At 41.6% G+C, this 13,213-nt stretch overlaps 1 protein-coding gene across 1 annotated transcript in view; it reads left to right on the forward strand.

Annotated features, from left to right (window-relative positions):
* LOC125466460 (CDGSH iron-sulfur domain-containing protein 3, mitochondrial-like) overlaps positions 1 to 12,622 on the forward strand; it is a 58,257-nt gene extending 45,635 nt beyond the window's left edge. Inside the window, exon 3 of the mRNA XM_048560983.2 lies at positions 8,829 to 12,622. Coding sequence (XP_048416940.1) covers positions 8,829 to 9,011 — 183 coding nt within the window. The 3' untranslated portion in view covers positions 9,012 to 12,622. The remainder of the gene's footprint in view (positions 1 to 8,828) is intronic.
* Positions 12,623 to 13,213: the final 591 nt, after the last annotated feature.

Here is a 13,213-nt window from a genome sequence, read left to right on the forward strand (position 1 = left end):
GTCTCTTTTGTGTCCCATGTTTCAATTGCCCCATTGTATTTTCACCCTACTTAGACTCTTAAACTCACCAATCAGTTCAAGAAGGCATCTCACCATCAGCTTCTCAAGGGAAATTAGGGACTGACGATAAGTGCTGTCCTAGCCAGCCACTCCACATCACCTAAACAAAGAAAGCAATGACCCTCTAGACCCCTTCAGTTCTCTATTTACAAAGAACAAAGAAAATTACAGCACAGGAACAGGCCTTTCGGCCCTCCAAGCCTGCCCTGATCGAGATCCTCTGTCTAACCTGTCATCTATTTTCTAAGGGTCTGTGTCCATTTGCTCCCCGCCCATCCATGTACCTGTCCAAATATATCTTAAAAGACGCTAACGTGTCTGCGTCTACCACCTCCACTGGCAACGCATTCCAGGCACCCACCACCCTCTGCGTAAAGAACTTTCTACGCATATCTCCCTTAAACTTTCCTCCTCTCACTTTGAACTCATGACCCCTAGTAATTGAGTCCCCCACTCTGGGAAAAAGCTTCTTGCTATCCACCCTGTCTATACCCCTCATGATTTTGTAGACCTCAATCAGGTCCCCCTCAATCTCCGTCTTTCTAATGAAAATAATCCTAATCTACTCAACCTCTCTTCATAGCTAGCTTTAAGGCACTCCTTAAAATCTAACCCTTTGACCTGTGAACCCCAATTTCCATTTATTTGGCTCAGGGCCAAGTTTTGTCTTATAATGCTTCGGTGCAGTGCCTTGGGACATTTTAAGGCATCAAAGGACAATTTAACTGCGTGTTGTTAATAACACCCTGGAGGTTGACAAATTCCATCCCCATGACAAAGCTTGACACCACACGCTGGACTGATTTTTTTTTTTGATGAGATCCCATACGAAGAAGGGTCACTGGACATTAACTCTCTTTTTCCTCCACAGATGAAGCCTGTCCTGCTGAGTTTCTTTCGCAATTTCTGTTTCTGTTTGTTCCCATTCACATATTGTTCTGGTTCCTGGCTGTTTAAAATGCATCATCACTGGGTGGAAAGTAGTTGAGAATTCATCCAGTGTCCTGACATCATTCCTATCTCAAATAGTACCATGAAAAACCGATGAATACACTTGAGGACAGTTCAGAGACCTGATGAACATAAAACGTTAAGAAATTGGAGTAATGTAAATCACACACCCATCGAGACTGTGTTCTACCATTCAATTCAAACTGATCTTCACCTAAACTGCTGCGCCAAACCCACTTTCCTGAACCACTCAGCAAAATCCCTTTCCCCATCCCTGAAAATCTACCAAAACCTAACGACTGGGAGTCCATAGCTCCAGAGACTTCCAAAGATCCACAACCTTCTGTGTGAAGAAGCCCCACCACAAGATCATGACCATGCCAAATTCCAGAACTCTCAGCAAAAGGAAATACCCCTCCCATTCCACATTTTATCCCCCTTTCAGGTGCCCACAAAATGTTACCTACTTGAATATGTGATAATGGGAACTGCAGATGCTGGAGAATCCAAGATAACAAAGTGTGGAGCTGGATGAACACAGCAGGCCAAGCAGCGTCTCAGGAGCACTTGAATTACCCACTTGAATATGATCATCCTCCATCCTTCCAAGGCCTAGGCTCCTTAACCATTCCTAACAGGATGGTGATTTAGTGATGGTTTCACTTGACTGACATGGTAAGTAATTTTGACAGTAACTTTTGGGGAGAGTGAGTCAGACAATGTCTTACTCCATATGAAAACCATGCCTCACCATCCCAGCCAAAATCAGGTAAAACTCAAGCAATTTGCCACAAATATGTCTTCATTATCAACTAACCCATGTTATTTGAACTTTGCAGCTAAGAGGCACATCTAAAAGCTCTTGAGCAACCAGATGCAACCAAGGTCATTTTTCTTTTCACAGTTTTTAATCTATTTTTTGACAGTTCCACTTTTGAGTAGGAATGTGAAGCAGATCAACTTTAAATTTATAACATTGACCTCCCCAATCTGGACAAGTAGGTGATACTTTTTTTTAGAGAAAAAAAGCATGCTGCAGCCTTAAGGGGCCTTTTTGCATAATCCATTTGAGCTTCAACACATACTTGTATAAGAATAATTACAATATGTAGAGAAGAAAAGCGGTTATTCAGCTTTCTTTATGTTTCTTGAGCAAGGCTGATAGTCTGATAGTGAGACAGTTGTGACAGCAAAGTTGGGAAATATTCCTGAATTGGAAAAGGGCTACTGTCCCTCCCCCTCATCTGCTTCAGTCAATCTGTCAATTTCTGATGAAAATTTAATACTGATGGGAGAACTATCAGTTGCAACTTGATTAATGTCCTCAGACTAGTATCTTTAAAGTAAAACCGAAACCGTGTTCAGACAGGTTTTACCTTTAATCTACAACAAGTGACATATTGAGTGTCTTGCAAAGTCGTACACTTACCTCTTTTTATTCCTCCCCCTCCAATTTTTTTAAAAATCTATTTTCTCTCCCCTTACCTGGAAACTTTGAGTCCTTCCTGCAGGATAGTTCCACACACAAAAGCAGTGCCTAATAGCGTAGCCAAGTGACTTCTTTTGTTAGTTTTTAGCAATGTGTGGGAAGTTTTACAGCAGAGCTATATTATAATTTCAGCCCAGATCCATCCAAAAGAATGTGTGCTTGGTTGCTTTCTCTTTCTCTCTGTTTCTCTTTTCCTGGTTACATCCTCTTTAGAAATAGTTGCTGGATGGTAGCCACCAGTGACAAACAGCTCACCCTCCTTGTGCCGAGGGTGAGATTATTTGATAGTGATTCTACCACAAAGTGGACAAATCTGTCAGAACATGAACCACAGAGTAGCCTTTCCTGGTCTTTAGGCTTCAGTAATCTCTCACTAACCGAACAAATGAGGGAGCTTGAGAAGTTATCTCAGTAGCAAATGAAACTGTTACAGAGTCATAGATCTTTGCAAGAGCAATGTGATTTTTTGTGTGAACAAGTAGCAAGGTTTAATCTAATCATCAGAATTCAAAAATGTGTATTGGAATATTTTGTGTAATTATAATTCCATCATTCCACGTTCATTAGATTTATAAGGAAGCCAATCTGCTCAAATTTTCATTATTAGAGAGTATGAACTGGAATGATTACTGATGAAAATTATTGCCAAAATGTGTAAATTGTCCATTAGCTCAGATATTAATAACTAAAACACATTTCCATGTAAATGTGAGTAAGTTGCATGTAGTGGATACTCCTTGTTTAATCCAAAAATCAAAACAAGCCACATTTAGATATTCCTGTGAAACATTTCAAGGTTGTCCTTTAAGTGATGAAGTAAATAATGGATAGCGCAACAGATTTCCTCTTACAACATCCTGTGACATATCTAGCAAATTTCTACCATGTACCATAAATTTTGCACAGAGGCTTGGTTCCATAGTCTGCCTGGTTTTGGCCTTGACAAAACAGATTTCATCACCAGGAGGTTTAGGAAATTGCAAAGGATTAATGTTTAATGTGACTTATACGCCTGTGCCACAAGTTCATTCAAGAGCACATACTATTTTTCAGTGGGAATAACTTTAAAAACATGCTCAGAAAATTGAAATTAGAATGTCAGAAAAAATAATTTTGTTTCTTGGCTGCATTTGAAGACCTGTTTGTAACAGTGTGACGTAGCCCACTCAGACTCCCCGTGCAGACAGGAAAGTGACAGCCTAGTGGTTTTGTGGACTGTTAAGCCACAGACCCAGCTAATGTTCAGTAATGTCCTTGAGGGAAGGAAACTGTCATCTTTACTTGGTCTGGCCTGCATGTGACTCCAGACCCACAGCAATGGACAATTAGCGATGGGCAATAAACGCTGGCCTAGTCAGCGACACCCTCATCCCATGAGTGAACTTTTTTAAAAACGGAGTGTAATTAGTGGATACTCACGTTTGAGGGTCAGGAGCATGGTCAGATCAGTGGGTGGAGACTTGTTCAAAAAGAGGATTTGATGGATTGGTATAAAATATTCAGATGCTGTGTCGTCACTTTTTGCCCATAATTCCACCCACCCGTTAATTCTGTGTGATGGGCTTACGCTCACGATTTGAACATATCCGCGTGCACCAGAGATTATAGTCACCAGATCAGAGGTCGCCCATGTTGCACTGAGATGAAGAGAAATGTCTGCACTCAAAGGATTGTGAATCTTTGGAATTATCTACCCCAGAAAACGGTTCATGTTCAATCATCTTCTATTCAAGGAAGGCATTGGTAAAAGAGCTAAAGCTACTCCTTACACACTTTTATATTTGTTTTCAGAATTATCTATTAGAAGCATATGTCTCCAAACCCAATAGCCACTGTTGTAGTCTCAGTCCATTTTTAGAAGGGCTCAGGTGAATCTCCAGTTCATGCCCACCACCTGCATAAAATTAAACAATTTATATACAATTAACAATTGTTAAATGGATTCAAGACTGAGGTTGCTATGTTTTGGACACTAAGGGAATTAAGAGATAAAGGGCAGGGCAGGACTGTGGAGTTGAGTAGAAGATTAACTGTGATTATTTAGTAGCAGAGCAGGGCCTGTAGAGCCGTGGAACAGATTTCCCTCCCTAAGTGGCATTAATGAACCAGTTGGGTTTTCACAGCAATCCAGTAATTTCATGGTCACCATTGTTGATGCTACCATTTTTATTTCGGGGTGTTTGTTCCCAATGGAGGTGAAAGAGTGCTGCCTTTAACAGTGACTGCCATGCTGAATCTGTGCATGCACGTTTGCACTGTTCATCGCCTTGTGAAGTTAGTGAATATTAGTTCTCAATGTGTGTCTTACATGGTTCTGTCATTGCTGATGGAGGAAATCTATCCAAGTGCCTTATAGTAAATGGCTAAGTGTTTTACCTCTGCGCAACCAAAGAGGGGGAGGTTGGACCAAGAGTAACTAAAGGGGCTGCCTATCTACAAAAGAACAAAAAAGAACAGAAGAGAAGCACAGCACAGGAACAGGCCTTTCGGCCCTCCAATCCTGTGCTGATCATTATGCCCAACTAATCTGAAAAACAAACTTGCCCTTAGTTGGTCCATATCCTTCTATTTCCTCCCTGTTCATGTAACTATCCAGATGCCTCTTAAGTATCACCAGCATGTCTGTTTCCACCACCACCTCTTGTGGCAGTGCGTTCCAGGTTCCAATGACTCTGTGTGAAAACTTTCCCTCGTACATGTCCCTTAAACTTTCTCTCGCTCACCTTGGACCTGCCCTCCCTTGTAATTGAAGCTCCAATCCTGGGAAAAAGCCTCTGACTATCCACCATATCTGTGACTCTCATAGTTTTGTAGATCTCTATCAGGTCTCCTCTCAGCCACCGTCTTTCCAGTGAAAACGATCCGAGCCTTTTTTGACCTTTCCTCATAACCAGTGTCCTTGAAACCAGGCAACATCCTGGTGAATCTTCTCTCCATTCTCTCCAAAGCTTCCACATTCTTCTGGTAGTGTGGTGACCAACACTGCACACGATACCCCAAATGCGGCCTAACAAGGGTTTTACGTCGTTGCAACATGGTTTGCCGACTCTTGTACTTCATGCCCTGGCCAACTAAGGCAAACATGCCATGTGCCTTCCTAATCACCTTGGGCAGCTGTGTTGCTGCTTTTAGGGAACTGTGGACCTGAACACCCAGATCCATCTGTATGTGAATTTTCCTAAGGGTTCTGCCACTTACATAATAATTCATACTTTGATCCTCCAAAACATCACCTCACGTTTGTCTGGATTAAACTCCATCTGCCATTTCTATGCCAAGTTGCCAATTTATTTATATCCTGTTGTCTCCTTTCATAATTGTTGGCACTTTCAGCAAATCCACCAATCTTTGTGTCATCTGCAAACTTACTAATCAGATCACCCACCAGATCATTTATAAAGACTACAAACAACAGAGGACCTAAGACTGATCCCTGTGGAACATCACGAGTTACCAGTCTCCATTCTGAAAAACACCCTTCAACTGCTACCCTCTGTCTTCTGTGACCAAGCCAAATTTTGTAGCTATCTAGCCGGTCCACCATGAATCCCATGTGATTTTAGTTTTTATATCAATCTGCCATGTGGGACTTCATCAAATGCCTTACTAAAATCCATGTAAACTACATCCACAGCCCTTCCCTCATCAATTATCTTTGTAACCGTCTCAAAAAATTGAATCTGGTTGGTGAGACATGACCTTCCCCATACGAAGCCATGCTGCCTGTCACTAACTAGTGTATTTTCTTCCAAATGTGCATAAAACCTATCCCTCAATATCTTCTCCAAGAGCTTACCCACCACAGATGTCAGGCCCACCAACCTATAATTTCCTGGATTATCCCTGCTTCCTTTCTTAAACAAGGGAATGGCATTGGTTAATCTCCTGTCCTCTGGAACTTCTCCTATGGTCAAAGAAGATGTGAAGATATATGCTAATGCCCCAGCTATTTCTTCCCTTGCCTCTCACAAACACCTGGGACAGATCCCATCTGGCCCTTGGAACTTATCCACCTTGTTACAATTTAGAATATCCAAAACATCCTTCTTTAATATATTGACATTTGTAAAGCATTCACACACTCATCCCTGACCTCACCATCAGCCATGTCCTTCTCCTTGGTGAATACCAATACAAAGTACTCATTAAGGATCTCCCCCACGTCCTGTGGCTCCACGCTAACCTCCCTCCTTTGTCCTTGCGTGGGCTTACTCTTTCCCTTATTACTCTTTTTCTTCAAATTTATGCATAAATAGCCTTGGTATTCACTTTGACAGTCAATAAGACGAAAGTTGAAGTCACCCACCACAAGTACCCTGTTATTTTTTCCACACCTTTCCAGTATCTGACTACATTTCTGCTTCGCTGTCTCTCCTGGGCACTTGGGAGGTCTATAGAAAACTGCCAACATTGTGATTTCACCCTTCATATTCCTGAGCTCCACCATAATGCCTCACTGCACGATTCCTCCAATGTGTCCTCCCTCAATACAACTGTGATGTGTTCCCTAATCAGCAATGCAACTCCCCCACCCCTTTTGTTTCCTTTCATGTCCCATCTAAAGCAACAATATCCTGGAATATTAAGCTGCCAGTCCTGTCTCCTCCTTTTAACCATGTCTCTATAATGACAATAACATCATAATACCATGCAGTAATCTATGCTCTTAGTTCTGCTATGCTCTTATCTGCTATACTTGCATTGAAGTAAATACGCTATAGACCTCCTGTCCCTCTGAGCCCCGTGACTTCCCTCTGCCTGCTCTTACTTTGTGCTATGCATATCTCAGTCTCACGTTTGTTCCCAGTCCCTACACTTAGTGACCTGTTATTCTAGTTGTCACCCCCTGCCATTCTTCTTGTTTAAACCTCTCCACAGAGCTCTAGCAAACCTCCCACCCAGCTGCCCTCCAGTTCTGGTGCAACCTGTCCTTGTACAGGTCCCACTTTGCCCAGAAGACATCCTGATGATCCATATATCTAAAGCCCTCCCTCCTACACCAGCTCTGTAGCCACCTGTTCAACTGTACTCTTTTGTTGTTCCTAGCCTCACTAACCCGTGGCATGGATAGTAATCCTGAGATTATTATCCTGGTAGTCCTACTTTTTAGTTCCCTGCCTAACTCCCTGAATTATCTTCACAGGATCTCTTCCTTCTTCCTACTTGTGTTACTTGTGCCAGTGAGGACAATGAGTTCTGTGTTCTTCCATCCTGTTTCATGATGTCATGTACCCGCTCAGAGACACCCAGGACCCTGGCACCAGGGAGGCAACACACATTCCTAGAGTCTCATTCACCGCTTCAGAAATGCCTGTCTCAGCCCCTGACTATTGAGTCACCTACTACTATCACTTACCTGGACCTTGCCCTATCCCGCTCTATACCAGAGATAACAAGGTGTGGAGTTGGATGAACACAGCAGGAAGGCTGACGTTTCGGGCCTTGACTCTTGGTTTATGAAGTAGGGTCTAGGCCCGAAACGTCAGCCTTCCTGCTCCTCTGATGCTGCTTGGCCTGCTGTGTTCATCCAGCTCTACTCCTTGTTATCTCAGATTCTCCAGCATCAGCAGTTCCTACTATTTCTGTAACAATGTTATCATACCTGCTGACATAACATGGAATGCTGCACAAATTTGCATGTCATTCTTTTGTTGGGTTCAAGCCAATATAAACCATTGAACAGGGAGAGATATTACCAAAAGCTTTCCTTCTTGCTCCAAACAGGACAAACACAGAAATTTCCAAGTTTCAATGGGGAGGAAATGGCCAAGTGGTATTATCGCTGGATTGTTAATCCAGAGACCCAGATAATGCGCCAGGGGATCTGGGTTCAAATCCCACCACTGCCAATAGCAGAATTTGAATTCAACAAAAATATCTGGAATTAATAGTCTAATGATGATCATGAATCCATTGTCAATTGTTGGGGAAAAATCCGTCTGGTTCACTAATGCCCTTTAGGGAAGGAAACTGCCATCCTTACCTGGTCTGGCCTACATGTGACTCCAGGCCCACAGCAATGTGGTTGACTCTTAACTGCAATTAGGGATGGACAATAAATGCTGCCAAGCTAGCAATGCCCTCATCCTGTGAATGAAAAAAGGGGAAAAAAAACCAAATGCAACAATATTACATCCCTCTCCTCATCCTCCTGTAGTATAAATTGTTGTGATTATTCATTATTTGGCATTCTTGCAAATTGTTCTGCTAAACACAGGGTGACAAGCTTCTGTAATCTGTCTCCCTTATCAATAATACCTTTTACTGCCAGAGGATGTTATAATTTTACATTTTTTTTAACCAAATAGCTTTTCTTTCTTGTCTTTAGCCTTTCTGCGATGGGAGCCACAGGTCTATCCCCTCAGCTCCCACTCCACAGAGGTTCAAACTGCAAGAGGCAAAGAAGGTGTGGTTGTGTGGCTGCAAACACTCCAAGAGTCCTCCGTACTGCGATGGCACTCACAAAGAGAGCTGGATTCAACAGGCTGATCTGCGAACAAGCCCTCTTTAGAAACTCCTTATCGCCCTGTGTCCCAAAAGGGTCACGCAAGCAATTTACCCACACTGCAACAAAAAAAAATCATTTGCTGTAATTCTTTTTCTTGGAAAGCAGTTAAGGGTCAGGAATTTCTGGCTGCTGTCAGTTTATGGGAGTCTGTGTTAAATTTACCAGTTATTCGGGGTGATCAGGGAGAAATGTCCAAATGAGATTTAAGGATTTTCTGTAAAGAAAATAACCAAGGCAATTGAGATTTTTGCTGTTATGCTTTAATGCTTACTTCTAGCTTGGTAACCAGCTTGTAAAAATGTTTAAAAAGCACAGAACACTGCCTCCTGCAAGTTTGAATTCTGTCTTGTATTGAAAGTGTAGATGACTAGTTTACAAATGCATAATGGAACACATTAAAATTCTTTCAGCAAGGTTTACAGTTCATGTGAAACACTGGATACTGGATCTTTGACAGAATCCCAAGCTGCATTTTCACTTTTGATAGTTTGCAACTTCCTCGTAACTATTTCTGCAGGATCTCTGCTGGACCCCTGAGAGTCATGCCCACAGGAGATGAGGAAAGTCTTCCTATCCTGCAAATTTTCAGGGCCAAGAAAAGAGACGAAACGATTAATCTTCTGGATGGCAATTATATTCCCTCTCACCCAGTGTATCCTCTTCAATTGACCCACTCAATTTCCAAGTAATTGTTTTGTGTAAAGAAGTAAGGTGGGGACAATAAGCCAACCTGCGATTTACCGATCACGCAGCCTTTGAGCCGTACAGCACGAAAACAGACCCTTCAGCCCAACATGCCCACACCGATTCTATGCACCTGTCCAAATGTCTTTTAATAGAACGTAGAACAATACAGTGCAGAACAGGCCCTTCGGCCCTCGACGTTGCGCCGACCTGTGAACTAATCATGTTGTAATTGTACCCACCTCTACCATTTCCTCTGGCAGCCCAGTATATGCATCACCCTTGTGTGAAAATGTTGCCTCTCAGATCACTTCTAAATCTTTTCCCTCTCACCTTAAACCTATGTCTGATAGTTTTGGACTCCCCAGCCCTTGGAAAAAGACTTCGGCTAATCATCTTATCTACGCCTGTCATGGCTTTGTAAACCTCTATAAGGTCACCCATCAGTCTCCGACACACCAGGGAAAGTAGCTCCAGCCTATTCAGCATTTGCCCATAGCTCTAACCTTCCAGCCTCGGCAACGTCCTTGTGATTCTGATCTGCACCCTTTCAAACTTAACAACATCCTTCCTATAGCTGGACAACCAGAATTGTGTGCAGTATTCTAAAAGTGGCCTCACCAATGTCTTGTACAGCTGCAACAACCACCCCATAATTGGAAAATTACAAAATTCAGAGCCCCAATTTTAAGCTGACCTGCCACCCCAGTCCAGGATTGGGCCCACATTCTTTGGACAGTGTCACAGTCCGTTTGGAGATGGTATTTCTTGTCATCAACACACTGCATACCTTCAAACTAGCAAATTATAGTTAGGATTATCTCCCTGCAAGATGATACAATGCCTTATTTAAGATCACTATCTAAAAAATGTGAGTAATGAAACAAATCATTATATATTTCCCAAGGGATTTCCCTCAGCAAGAAGTACACCAAACCACCTATTCAGTAATATATGCAGATGGTGGGTGGCCAAAGCTACCAGTGTCGACAGCTTAATCCTTGCAAGAAACAGTTTTAATATTTCAGAGATCTCTGCCTAAACCCAACCCATTTTCAAATCCTACCTAAAACACTAATCTTTTCAAATAGAATATTTACTAAATTGCTAATACAGTACTCCAGTGTGTCATAAAGAACAGTGAGGGCATTAATTAACTCTTCATGTGATTTTTTGACTGCAGTGTTTAAGGTGTTCGATTTAAGTTCCTGCCTGCAGGATGCAATACATTTGTTAACCTTACTGCTGATTAATGATCTACGGTTAGTGTACACAAAGTATTGAAGGAAACTTTGAGAGCACTAATTTTCTATTTATTTTCCCTTAAACAGTTGATATGAGGAAAGAAATAACTTGCATTTATGTCATGACTTTACAAATGTTAGTAAATCCCAAAACACTTCCCAACCAATCAAGTATTTTTGAAGTGCCTTTGCTGTTGTCATGTGGCAGAACACAGCAAGAGAGACAGCACTTCAAAAGCACTTTACTTGCATTAACAACTCTTGCGAAACAGTCAATGAAGTGCTTTTGAATTGTGGTACAAATATTTGTTAGTATTTTGTTACCTTTACTACATTATAAAATAGCCCAAAAATAGTTTTGAATTGTACGAATGCTTGTTACTGCATCATGATCAATGGAACTAAGGCCATGAGTCACTGAGATGGCCGTGTTCTACCAAGACGTTGTGCTCTGACTGCTCAGCACTGAGGACCTGATTCATGAAACAGTGTTCCCTGGCCCAATGGAGCTGCTTGCATTTACTAATGCTATTATGGAGTCCAGTTTATCAATTAAACTCAGCATTGTACTGTGAAACCAAAAGGCATGAAAATGTTTAGGAAGCGACTGGATGCTTTGAAGGGATTGACTGTGAGTCCTTTCAGCATTCATGAGTTATGGGCTGAATGGCCTTTCTCATATAAGTCTTTCCTGTGAATAGCTGATTGCTAAAGTAAGATTTAAAAACAAACCTGCCTTTGCATATTATGTTACAATGTGCTGATCTCCCTCAGTAGGCAATTTCTGAATCAAAAAATTTGTAAATTCAAGCCCCGTGCCAGAGAACTGGTACGCCCAGTGTATCATGTAGAGAGTGCAATACTATCAGAGGGACCATCTTTCAGACAAGATGTTAAACAAAATTACACCTGAACTTTCTCAGGTAGATGTAAAGAATCCCATGGGGATACTTTGAAGAAAAGCAAGAAATTCACCCCAGTGTTCTGATCAATATGAAATGCCACAATGAGCACCAGTAGAAAAGTTTGTCTGATTATCAACACACTGGTCATTTTGGAAGTATGCTGTGTGAAAATTGGATGCCATGCCTCCTGCATTACAACAGTGATGACATTCCAAACTACTTTGCTGTATTGAGCACGACACTATATAGATGCAAGTCTTTTTTCTTATACTTTGTCTTCCCAATGAATAAGACTTAGCTGCAGGAAATGAGATCTACAAGCATGTTTCAACAAACGTGTGTGTCATCTGTTAGTGGTGATGAACAAGAAGTGTGGTTCAGTTTCCCCTCTATACACTGGAACTCTTAGGCCGTTAGGTTAGCCACTCTTACAACCAGTGCTTGCTACAACGAGAGGTGAAGACATGGGACCTTTCTTCTCTATCTATGTTGCACAACAAGTTATTTGCACAGTCACCAGGCTACTGACTTTCACTGCCACTGACACTGACATTTCCTGTAAGCTCTTGAGCCGGACACTATCCATATGGCAGGGTAATCTGTTTTAGTTTCATACAATTTATCTTATGTTACTGTAAGAAGTTTTGTGACATGATAAGCATTTGTCTGATGTGAACTGAATCCATCCAGCCTAAACCAAGGTCCATAAATCTCAAAGTAATTTTGTTGATGTTGTGAATGTGTTTACTTGAAAATAATAAACGTATAACACAATCTGTGTTAGTTGATGAAAAAAGTTATTTTTGGTGCTTGATTGTTTAGTTTAGAAATATCACTGCTCCGCAAGGTTGATTGCCAATCAGATCAAGTTTTTGAACCCCCTCGTTAAAGCCGAGATAATGGAACAAACAAAATACTGGAAGCACTCAACGAGTCTGACACCATCTGTGGAAACAGAAGCAAAATTAATGTTTCAGGTCGGATGTGACTGCTCTTTAGATAATAATAAAGAATCTAAAACGTCAAGGAAAGTCAATATGGACTCATGACTCAGAGATCTTATCAATCTGACCTTTTTTGTTAAGGATGTGACAAAGGAGCTTCTTACAGATAAAGCAGTGGGATGGAGTACAGTTTGATTTCAATGAGGCCTTTGACTTTGAAAAGGTTGTTCTGAAAGTCAAGTAGATCATGGAATCCCTACAGGTTAGAAGCAGGCCATTCAGTCCACACCAACTCTCCCAAGGGCACTAGCCCGACCAATCCCATCCCTTGTATTTCACAATCACAACCTTGTATTTCTCATGGCCGATCCACCTAGTCTGCACATTCCTTGATACAATGGGTAGTTTAGTATAGCCAATCCACCTAA

Source organism: Stegostoma tigrinum, chromosome 31 (genome assembly GCF_030684315.1).
Source record: "Stegostoma tigrinum isolate sSteTig4 chromosome 31, sSteTig4.hap1, whole genome shotgun sequence".
NCBI lineage: Eukaryota > Metazoa > Chordata > Chondrichthyes > Orectolobiformes > Stegostomatidae > Stegostoma > Stegostoma tigrinum.